At 42.2% G+C, this 11,353-nt stretch overlaps 1 protein-coding gene and 1 long non-coding RNA gene across 2 annotated transcripts in view; one reads left to right on the forward strand and one right to left on the reverse strand.

The window, feature by feature from the left end:
- fat2 (FAT atypical cadherin 2) overlaps window positions 1–11,353 on the reverse strand; it is a 97,796-nt gene that overhangs the window by 18,975 nt on the left and 67,468 nt on the right. Inside the window, exons 21-22 of the mRNA XM_040120164.1 lie at window positions 11,024–11,224; window positions 7,432–7,589 (exon numbers count right to left, since the gene is read on the reverse strand). Of these exons, the coding sequence (XP_039976098.1) occupies window positions 7,432–7,589; window positions 11,024–11,224 (359 nt within the window). The remainder of the gene's footprint in view (window positions 1–7,431; window positions 7,590–11,023; window positions 11,225–11,353) is intronic.
- On the forward strand, window positions 4,754–11,211 carry LOC120785442. Its single transcript, XR_005706600.1, has 3 exons — window positions 4,754–5,096; window positions 7,414–7,557; window positions 10,982–11,211. It is a non-coding gene; the product is annotated as an uncharacterized LOC120785442 (long non-coding RNA).

The following is an 11,353-nucleotide window of genomic DNA, read 5'->3' on the forward strand; positions in this document are numbered from 1 at the left end:
CCGGGGAAGATCCCATTAAATTTCAGTGCGGATCTGCTTAAAGGCGGGGGGGGGGGGGTCCATGGACTTTTTGTCCCTTTGCTTAGAATTGTAAAATAGGGCATTTTTTGACATTTTCATCAGTTTCTCAGGAAGTAATGTATGGATCTTGAAAATCTGACGTATTTATGGTGTTGAGATCTATGAGTTTGTCCAATTTGGGGCAGATCCAGATAATGATCAAGTTCTGGTGGAAGAAAATGCTGAATCCACATTACACACAGGGTTGTACTTGCTATTTTTTATGACAAATAAATCATTTATATTATCAGACTACTGGCTCCTTTTATTTTTCTATTGTAAGAGCTCAACAGACAGGATAGGACTGTTTGTCCTTGGTGGAGGTGTGCACTGCAGTGCCCTTCTAGTTTATATCTGTAATTTTGAAATTCTTCATTACGAACACATAAGTTACGTTTTTACTTCTATGTTTCAACAGTCTTGGCCAGCAACTCCAGTCTGGTCTTATTTGAATTCTCTTACTATGAAAAAGAGTAATGCAGCAATCCTTTTCACCTTTGTCTTATGTTCAGGGTTAAACAACGACCTGAGAAACCGTGACAGAAATAATGTGGAGGCTTCATGTTGTGAAAAGATGCTGAATTAGGCTGAGATTCCAGATATTTCTTGAATGCATTTAAAACACTTTATTACTGATAACCCCTGTAACCCCTGGAGATGCACGGATTTACACTTTTTGATTCAGTTATTCGTACAGGCGTGGCCAGTGGATTTATTAAAGGAGCCCATTGAGACCGCATATGTACGGGGCCCAGATGTTTGTGCTTGCTTGCTTATTAGAAAACCATAACTGTCACTTTACTTTAATAGACTTTGTACTCAGTCCATTTTTTTTCAATAAACTCAGGTAGTATTTTGTAGTGTTGAGTCATGAAATAAAAGAGCTAACCACTGAAATTGTTCACACTCGATTAGCTTCAAGTAAGATACGTTGCGTATGGATGTCTGCCTTCAGCGTAATTCTAATACACTGAAGTTTTTTCCACCGAATTAAACAGAATTTACACCTTTTCATTCACAAATAACCAAATTAAAAATCTTACTTTTTACAAAGACCAATATTCAGATGTTAATAGGAACTCCAGGTTTAGCTATGTTTGATATTTTCCAACATCTGGTGTGTTAAACATAATCTTGTTTGTTGTCATCTCTTGGAAAAAAAGTTGACATCAAACGTGCATTTTAGACCTTGCTAATTTACGGTGATCAACCTTGTTGTGGTGCCTGTTATACTGATTTGTTTGTTCAATCACAGCATTTTTCCCCGTGTTATTACTCCTCCAGATGCATTGATTGGGTGGTTTGCAGGTCAGAAGACTTCTAAAACACCTCGGGGCTAAATTGGGTCGAAAGCGAAAGGGTTTTTAGATGTTTGGGTTACATCTTTAAACAGCTTTTACATGAGGGTATTTCGACATGTAGATAGGACCTTCTCTGTGTTGAAATATAATTATTCAAATGCTGCCAAAACGATGTTCAGATGCAGCCATGTTTTGACCTGTAAATCACCAACTCAGGGCTTCTGTTGTTTTGTTTGGACTGGTCTTAACTTAAAATCTCATCAGTATTGAGAGATAACAAAATCCAGTATGTACTCTGATTCCGTTTTTATGTACAAGCTTTTAAGTGTAATTAATAACAGTACAAGCGCACACCAGATATGATCAATTCCTGCAACTACAGTAACTTATATGAGTCTTTTTTTTCTTTTTCTTTTTTACATTCAGCCCACGGAGACGGAAGAGATTAAGAGGACAAATGTGGTTGTGTTTTTGTTGATGTTGAGTTTTTCGTGTTACAGGTAAAATCTGTTTTTTGGTGTCAGCTCCCCATGTTGCTGATGTCCCCCATGTACAACATGACGCAGTGCACACAGTGGGTCGCACACACACAATTATTCTGCACTTCATCGACATCGGTGGAAACCCCTCAACGTTTCTGCACGCTCAGCATTCTCACAAACTAACAAGCCGGCAGCTTTTTCCTGCACCTTTTATCTATTCATGTTTTCTTTATGTAACAGAGGGCTCCTCATGTCTTCCCTATCAAATATACAGATGGAGTGTGTATTTTGCAAATTGCAAAGCATCGCCCCGTTGGACACCGAAGGCCGTGATGCATTATTGATACCGCTCCGCTTGGCTCCTGCTTCTTTAATTGCTGCAGCGTGATGAGCTTTTGTCTCCTCCTTTTACTTTCTGTCTCGTTTTTATTTTTTCACTTTTCAGATGTCGCACTCATGAGCAGGCTGCTCAGCCTTCAGGCCGTTCGGGCCAAAGGTTTCTGTTTGATTCCCTGTGGCTGGGGCGATGGAAAAAAAAAAAAAAAGGAATGATTCGTTTTGGAGGGATGGACCTGCAAAATTCTTCACATGGATCAATGATAGCACACAGGGAAAATGGAGGGGGGGATGAGGGCTGCTCTGGCTCTGGCTTATCATGGAAAGATGCTGAAACGCTGGCAGAAGAACAAGTGAAAGCCTTGAGACATCAGAGGCGCCTGTCGCTTGTCTTTTAATCTATTTTACATGACTTCTGTGTGACTTCTGGTGTGATTTATGTGGATATTTGAGGAGAGATAGCACAGTTTGATGCACTGAGGCTTTTATGGTATCAGCACAGCTGATGTAGCCCGTGCAAAGTGCCAAGTCAAACTCCGTAGGGACTGAAGCTCCACAGCATCAGTGCTTCATGATTCCCCTAAATCGGCGACGCAAACGCTGCAAGTTTCCTGCACGGAGGTTCGATGCTGCTGGGCAAAACTCGATACGCAACAACAGCTGCTACGCTCGTGTACTGTGCTTGCACGTGATGTACTGTGTGTGCACACTCACACACAAAACAAAGGCCGCACCTCTGCGGGGATAGAAGCTTCACCGAGTGCGCTCAATTGGTTTGTTGTTGTTCAAAATAAAGCTGAGTAACGCGGGAACAGAATTGACGTCTCTTGGCTACATTTACACACGCAACAATATAAAACTGAGAATAAGGCTGAGCGCATATCTGCATGCACTGTTTCATTAATGGAGATGGGAAGTCATTCAGTCCAGTAGAGGGTGACTGATGGACAGCAACAGTCCCCTTTTGGTTAGAAGAAGATTATCAAATCATCCGTGCCCAACTGTACATGGGACTCTGCTCCAGAGCATGAAAAGAGGAATGTGAATGGACTGGCCCCATAAATACGATGTACATGTAAAAACAGGCAGTGTGGTATTAAATGAGGGATATTCAGTGATGCTGATGCTAAGCAGGTATGCTTTCTTCTACACCTATCCTGTATGTGGACAAGAATGACTGACATTATCGTCCACAGAGCCATGCTGCTGGCAAGGCTAAAAATAAAAAGCTCATTTCGGCTGTCCTCTAACTGAGAGGCCACGTCTTTTACTGAACTGTCATGAGAGTCGATCACTCTCCGTCACTGCAGCAAGCACGAGGGGCGAGCGCTGGTCCACTGATTCCACGCCAGTGGGTATCTGCATCTCTGCTCAGCGGCGAGTCTGTGAGCTGCTCCGCTGTCAGGTCCGAGCTGTCACTCCCCATCAGGACCGTGTGTTCCCTGCACTGAGAAGTCACCTCTACTGTCTCTGCTCGGCTTGCCAAGGCCGCTCTCCATTCAAGCAGCCGCAATCTACATTTCAGAGGTGATGACTAAGACTGAGACGGGCGCAGACAGAAAACAGATTTACCGGCAGTAAACAGGTCTGAACTTAAATTTGTATTTTTTCGTTTCTTTCTCAAAGGCGTCGCTCTTGACGGAGAATACTGATGAGTTTGGCAGTTTTATGAGAAGCCACAGAGATGCATGGCAGCTCATGTCCCGAGGGGAAAGAAGTGCGCAAATAGCGTCTCGTATCCCAGGGAAGTTCCTCTGAAGACGTCACAAAAACCAGGCGAGTGACTCCTCAGATGACCACGTTTAGAAATTCTTTTTGAAGCCATTTCCGCTCACAATGAATCAGGCCGGGACGCATTCTTGCTAGTACAAGCTGAGATCCGAAACCCAGGAGGAAGAACCTTGGGAAATACTGAATGCCGCTTTTGAAGTTTCCTGAGAACCAAAATGATTGAATATTCCGCCCGAGTGCACACGGATGTCGCACAAATGAGAGGAGCCCACAAGGGGAGGCATCGTGCAGCATTAAAGTCCATATAAACTCATTTTTTTGTTATCTGTTTAGAGAATTATTCATGTCTCTCAAAGAATACAACAATTCATTATTCTCTTTCAACATGCCCCTTTAGTATGGTACAGTAGACCCTGTATTGTACCACTGAGATTAATCTTTTTTTTTCCCCTTGATAATTCTGAAAAGCATGTAAATAAATCTTGAAGACAGCAAGTTTTACATGACAGCTCCTGCAGGGGTCTCGCCGGTCCCGCTCCCTCCGTGTGCATTTTGAGGGGAGAAGCGTAACATGCAGCTCACGTGCGACGTTCGGAGCCAGCAGTCGTCACTACTCCAGTTGAAAGGCCATTGATGAGCTGATTACACTGGAAAAGCAGGGAATAATAAAGCAGACGTGTACTGCTGGCCTCATAATCTAATGTGGGGCTTTAAGTGCATACGGGGCGGGAGGTTACCGCCAGCTCTGATATTCAATCAGGCATTTAGCACACATAAACACGTGAAACAGACTGCCACGCAGAGATAAAGGAGAGGCATACCTGATACGCTCAAACACGTGATCGTCCGCAGGATTCGTTAAGAGACAACCAGCAGGGTTTGGACGGTTTGAGAAGAATAATAATAATAACAACAAACTCTCTCACTCTCACGTTGGCTTTTCTGTTTCCTGGTCCGACACAGCTGGTATTTCACAGTGAAGAAGGGCACGTTGTCTCAAACGTCAGCGTTGCCGCAACGGAACAAATTTAAATCGAGTCGATTTCGATTGCCAGCTTTCGGGGCGACAAACAGGTGCTGCGTGACGCTGGCAGTGTTGACCCAGATTCACAACGGAGTGTCCTGCAATTCTGGGATCGGTGTTTGCGTCAAACACAGAGAAGGACAAACAGAGATCAGGCGGCGAGTGAGGCAAACCGTTCACCAGATATCAAATATTTCGAAAAACATGACACCGGAGCTGATAACAGGACAGCTGGAACCAAGTATCAAATAAAATATTGACATTTGAGATGGTATCCGTTAGCACAGCTGAGGTAGAACATCCAGGAGTATTTATAAATCTGAGCCTGAAACATTTTGTATTGAAAAGCTTCAATCATCGTTGCTGTTCCCCAGCGAGAACCCCCATAGATTAAATCAGCAGCTTTCACATTTTATCATTCTGATGGTAAATTAGTGTCAAACAACATTACACCAACAGTATCTGAAAACAATGCATTAATGATTTGATCCCTCCGCAGCGGCAAGACTCAAAGAGCAAAATAAATTAACCGCAAGCTCCGAAGAGAACCCAACATAAATTTACACTTCCTGCAAATTAATGAAAATAAGAATTTCCATGTTCCTTTAGTTGTAATTGAATTTTTCCCTGTGTGTTGCAGTTTCTTATTATTTTTTTGGCCCTGAGCTGTTGTGGCATTTCCGGCTGACAGGCCGTGAGTAGAGCTCTTTGTCTGAAATACATTCGTTTTCTTTACCGGTTTGTGCTTGGACCCATTTCAAATGAATGCTGCCGTGCTGCTGAGAGCCAACACATGCTGAGGCAAATAAACCGCCAGTAACAGCACAACTTACTGGGTTGATAATCTGAGCTAAAATCTAGAAATTTCTTGTGAGGGTTTATGCTTCACTGTTAACTTCATATCCTCCAGCCCATCTGTTTTTTTTACAACCTGAGACCCTAATGACTTTTGAATTACTTCAGAAAACTCAGTCGTTTTTAATTGAAGTAGCTGTGTTTTATCCTTCTGTGATATTATTCTCAAAAAAACGAAAATGTCGATTTCTTGAAAATGAGGCAGATGCGTAGGTGAGTTGGGACAGTTATTTGAGACGGCTACAACCTAGGACTACATTACGTCTGACTGGGTGAGTGGTTGGAGCACAGATCCTGCACTAAAATTAAACTACACTATAAGTGTACACCGTTACAAGTAAAAGTCCTGCTTTCATTCTTAAGTACAGAAGTAATATCAGGATGATGTACTTAAAGTATGAAGAGTAAAAGCACTCGTGTGGCGTCAATATGGCCGCAGTCATTTCGATATAGTAACACTGGATTATTATCACTGAAGTATGAAGGTGAAAACAGCCTTGTAAGTGTTTGAGTTAAAGAAAACAAACTGTTGGCCAGTTTAGTCTGCAGTATAACAATGCAAGATGTGGCCAATCATAACACTGCCCGTATGCTAGCATGTAAAATCTTGATCGTCAAAGTATCCGGTGTCTATATCTGTCAGATTAATGTGGTGGAGTAAAACTACAAAGTAACAGAATACGGAAACAGTTTGGCGCAAGTACCTCAAAACAGTAGTTAAGTACTCGAGTAACTGTACTTAGGTACAATGCACCCCTGGATCGGCTCTGCCAACTACACATCATGTGAATGGCTCGGTCACATCACACGTCTCGTATACGAAATATTCGCCCTGTCTCCCCGTGACTCATAGGCGAAGGTCAGAGTTCACCTTCGTTCGACGTTTAACAAGCAGATGTGCTCGTTTGACCTGTAGCAACACAGCTGAACTATGTTTGGAAATGTAGAAGTTACTGTTGGACCTTGTTTCCACATAGGAAATGTGATATCATGCCCTTTTTCAGGCAGAGTGCAGGTGAATTTCGCCTTAACACTTCACTTTAACGTCCCCTATTTACCGTTTATAATCAGTATAGAAACGTTTTATAACACACTGCAATGCAGTTATAAGCAAATAAAAGGACACTTTAAGTGTTTATAACGTACAGTATTTCTAAACAATTCTAACTTCTCATATGAAGACATATTTTATGTTAATAAAACTGAGTTACATTGTTTGTCCAGTACCTGTTTACAAACAGAATCCAGTTATGGATGTTTCACAGGAACAGTTCAAGTTGTTCACAACTCCATTAATAACGCTTAAATTGTATTACACTGTGGTCTAAAGTGGTTATTTAATGTGTATACTTCCTGCTTAACAATGCTAAATAGGGAGGTTAAAATAAAGTGTTACTGTCGCCGTATACCCAGTCTGGTGTAGGAACAAACGACAGGAGAACAGTTGTTAGATGAAGGAGCGGTAATAACACTCCATAACAGGCTGAAGTCTGGGAGCAAACACAATTGGGCTGCATGTGTTTGTTGATAAAAAGCTGAGATTTAGGAAATCGGGAGACCAGTACATCGGCCACGACTGGTTCGAAAAAGTAATCCCGTTTTGTGTTCTTCTTTTTAAACACAGCCTCAGGGGGACAAATACCTGTAAGATCCCCCAGTCGTTGGAGCTGTTGGCGGACACGATGAGGCCCTCCTCCTGGAAGGTCTTGAACCTCAGCGACAGTTTGAAATCCCGGTTGTCCTCGTCCATCCCGTGAAGGTACCTCAGGTAGGACTTACCGTCAAACCTCACTGCTGACTCTGAAACAGAGAAACATGAAAACAACCGTGAGCGACACAGCTACCACCGCAATGTTATTAAAGTTGCAGACAAAAAACTGTTGCTGCTCCCGATTTAATTAAGTGCTCGGTGAGTCAGAGTCTTAAATCCGAACTCCTGGTAGTCTTACCTGAATGATGAGTATCTTACCTACTGGTTTTAACGGTACTAGTGCGTAATTGGCCTTGGTCCAGATATCATTTGCCAGTTGAATAAAATACAATAGCAAAGGAACTGTGGAGCTCAAATGCACAGAGTAACACCCTTTTCAGTAGAAGACTCACACATATGAATGGATCCATACACACACACACACACACACACAGTGAACACTTTTGATGATCATTTAAAATGGTTTCGGTTCTTTAATAGAATGAAAATAGGTCGTATTAATGGGTCCAGCCTCTCAGATGTGAAGATTTGTTGTTTTGCTTGGTTTTACATTATTACATAAAATGAAATTCCTTTGGGTTTGGGAGTGTTGTTCAGACTGAACAGGACATTTAGGGATGTCCCCTCGGGCTCTCAGAACTCAATCAAAAAACATAATGAACAGATTCACTGATAATGAAAATAACTGTCCCTGAAAATAATTGTGTTCAACAGCTAGCCAAAATATTCTTAGTTTTCTGTCCACGCCAATAGCGTTTTTTTTTTGTTTGTTTGTTTGTTTGTTTGTTTTGTTTATCTTTTAGGCCAAGTACAGTACTGTATGTTTGATAGAACTAGTTTATCCGATATTTACATCAGCGTGTGTATGTGTTGACCAATAAGCAACAAGAAACTGCAGCGGAGAAAAGCCAAACCATGTTTGGGGTCATGACATTGTTTTTCCTGCTCAGTTCATATCTGAGACACAGTTAGTTGAAATGCAATTCTGGATCGTTATATTCATGTCTGTTATGCTTGAAATAAATATCATATCTTAAAAACTCCCAACTACTAAGGTTGTATCTGTCTAAAAAATGTCAGTGTTGGTTGGGCTATTAATTGACCTGTGTGATACTCAGACAACATTTAACTTATACTGCATGTTTGACAACACAAGCAGAAGGTAACAGAGGAACAGCCAGAGGGACATATTTGGGCCTTTTTTTAATATTTTTTGAAACGTTCAGAAAATGTGTACATATGGCTATGAAAAGATTAGCAAATTAAAAATTGTACAAATTCTTGTTAGTTCTTGCGCCTGACGGCACCAAATTCTAAAGCCAACCAAATGAACCCTTTTCACATGACAACTCAAGGCCACAAAACTTTAAAAAAGAAGGAAAACCTCTAACTAATCTCTTCTCTCCAGGCAGCACTGTTTTCCCACCTTCACCTTAGACCAAATCTGACAGCTGAGCCTGCAGATGACACACGCTGTACACTGACCGTAACGTGATCTCACATCTGACAGAAAACACTGCAAAGATAGAAACAAAAAAGCATGTTTTTCTAAAATCGGATTGATCCTTTTAACTGGAAAAATCACCAAAAGCTGAAAAGCAAAAAAGCCCAAGGCCAGAAAAAACAAGAGCAAACTCATAAGTGAAGGGTCTCGAACGAGTTTAAGCGTCAGCAGTAGAAACCGGGGAGGAAGGAGTGAATGAAGGATGAGTGAATTCATGAATGGACGGATCAGTGGTGATTTCTGCAGCGAAAGGGAGACTATTACCGTTAAGACAAAACTTCTTCTGCTCTTTCAGTAGCTCTAAGATGAAAATTTAATGATGCCTGTGGGAAGGTTCAGTAACAACGTGTCCCCAGAGTCTGCTGGTGAAAAAAAACAACTTTTCCTAGAGTGGGATTTGAATCCGCTGTCTTTTACCCTGACCCCGTGCTCCGCACCAGTATCTGAAGAAAAATTAAAACGCATCGCTTCGGTTGCCGAAGATCGTTAGCGTCTTAAAGAGGACACTAGGGGACACAATGAGCAGTTAAATTTCGATATCAAAGCACTAACCGTAGCCTTGCACCTTGCAACTGAACTCCTGCTTTTAAGGCACTTCTATTTTTCTGCACGCTGATTCTCACATGGTACCTTCTTATCGCCAAACCTCAGAACCTCTTAAGACCAAAGAGGTGCCCGATATAGTCAAAATATTGTGGCGACAACACACTGAGAAGATGTTCCAGAGGAAAAGGATTCCAAACAAGCTGATACTGAGCGTACGTCCTGGAGACCACCTCGCTGGCTTTTTCATTCTGTCCTGGCAGCACTAATCCTCACAGGAATGCCAACACAAATCACTGAAGACGATGCGACAAGGTGGCGCCGCTGCTCAGCAGCTCAGATGTCCTATCGGCTGCGGTCGGAGCCAGTGGGGGGACCCACATTCACACCAAGCCTGGCCTCTCTCTTTTATTAAATCTGGGGGATTTACTCCACCAGTGTCATCAAGGTAAGAGGAAGAGGGCTCTTTGATCTCAGGCAGCGACAGACATCTTCAACGAGTTGCCTGAAAACACGAGTGTCCTCTCCTAAAAAAGCGAGAACCTGATCTGAACCAAGGAGGTGAAGGATGCTCCTGCGGAACTGAAGGGAATCGCAGTCTGGGCTGATGCTCATACTGAGCTGTTTCTTCTGTTCCTGACTGGTACATTACCAGACGATGTTTGCTCACCTCTTCCCCTCACCTTTTACTAAAAGAAATGACTGATCGTAAGTTGCTCTGTGCATTGGAACTATACCACAGTGGTCATTGATCCTTTGCTGTTACGTTTTCTGATCAATGGTACCTGAAACAAGGGCATTACTACACTTAGATATAGATCTTGTTCATTAATCTTGTTTCGCCTCAAAAAAAAACAAAAAAAAACGTTTAAATCTTTGTAAAAATCATTTTGCTATCTTTTTTTATATAGTTTAACTGGCAGTAACATCCCAAAGTCAAACTATAGCTGAGGTCGACATGCACATGTATTGCACAGGATGTACCGAGGAACTGTTATGAGGTGTGTGTGTGTGTGTGTGGGGGGGGGAATAAAAGCTCAGTCATTTTGTAGAGCTTCAGTAAATTAAAACCCTGGTTTGTTTGCATTTATGCAGCATGATTACTTCCAAGGTACAACAACGACTTGTATAACATGGATAAGAAACAATTGTCTTTTTCAACTGTTTACATTTATCATTTTGTCCCGTAATTGCTGTTCTATCCAATATTCTTTATGATTAAAATAATTTGTTTATCTTGATTTGAGGATTTCAGCAGGTGCTTTCATTTCTAATTTACTGTACATCTTCTTACATAATTCTTGTACTTCTACTTTTTCCATGAAGACGGGACAAAGAAAAGATGAAAATGTAGCAGGAACTGAACCTAACTTCACCTCAGTTGTCCTCAGTTACACTTTACATTGGTTTTCTGTTGTACAATTTCATCCACAGTTGGATGAGATGTCAGACACACACACACGCGTACGTACGCACCGTTACAGGGGCAGACGCTCTCCCAGGTGTGTCTGGGGGTGATGTAACCAGCTCTGGCAGTGGCAAAATGGCCCAGTCTCTCTCCTGTCAGCCGGACAGCGTTCCTGCAGCCTCGTGGTGGACAGCTGGTACCCAGACACCCATTGTGGCTCACCCTGAGGATGCTCAGGCCCAGAGACTCCTCGATGTCTGATATGATACCTGCATCAAAGGGGACAGTTCAGACTGCATATTCAAAGAGACTCTTCATCTCACTGGGATTTCCTGACTTCCTTGGTGTCCGAATCAATGGCCGCCAACATTTTTCAGAGTCTTCATCGAAATAGAAAT

The sequence above is a fragment of the Xiphias gladius genome, chromosome 23 (assembly GCF_016859285.1).
Source record: "Xiphias gladius isolate SHS-SW01 ecotype Sanya breed wild chromosome 23, ASM1685928v1, whole genome shotgun sequence".
NCBI classification, from domain to species: domain Eukaryota; kingdom Metazoa; phylum Chordata; class Actinopteri; order Istiophoriformes; family Xiphiidae; genus Xiphias; species Xiphias gladius.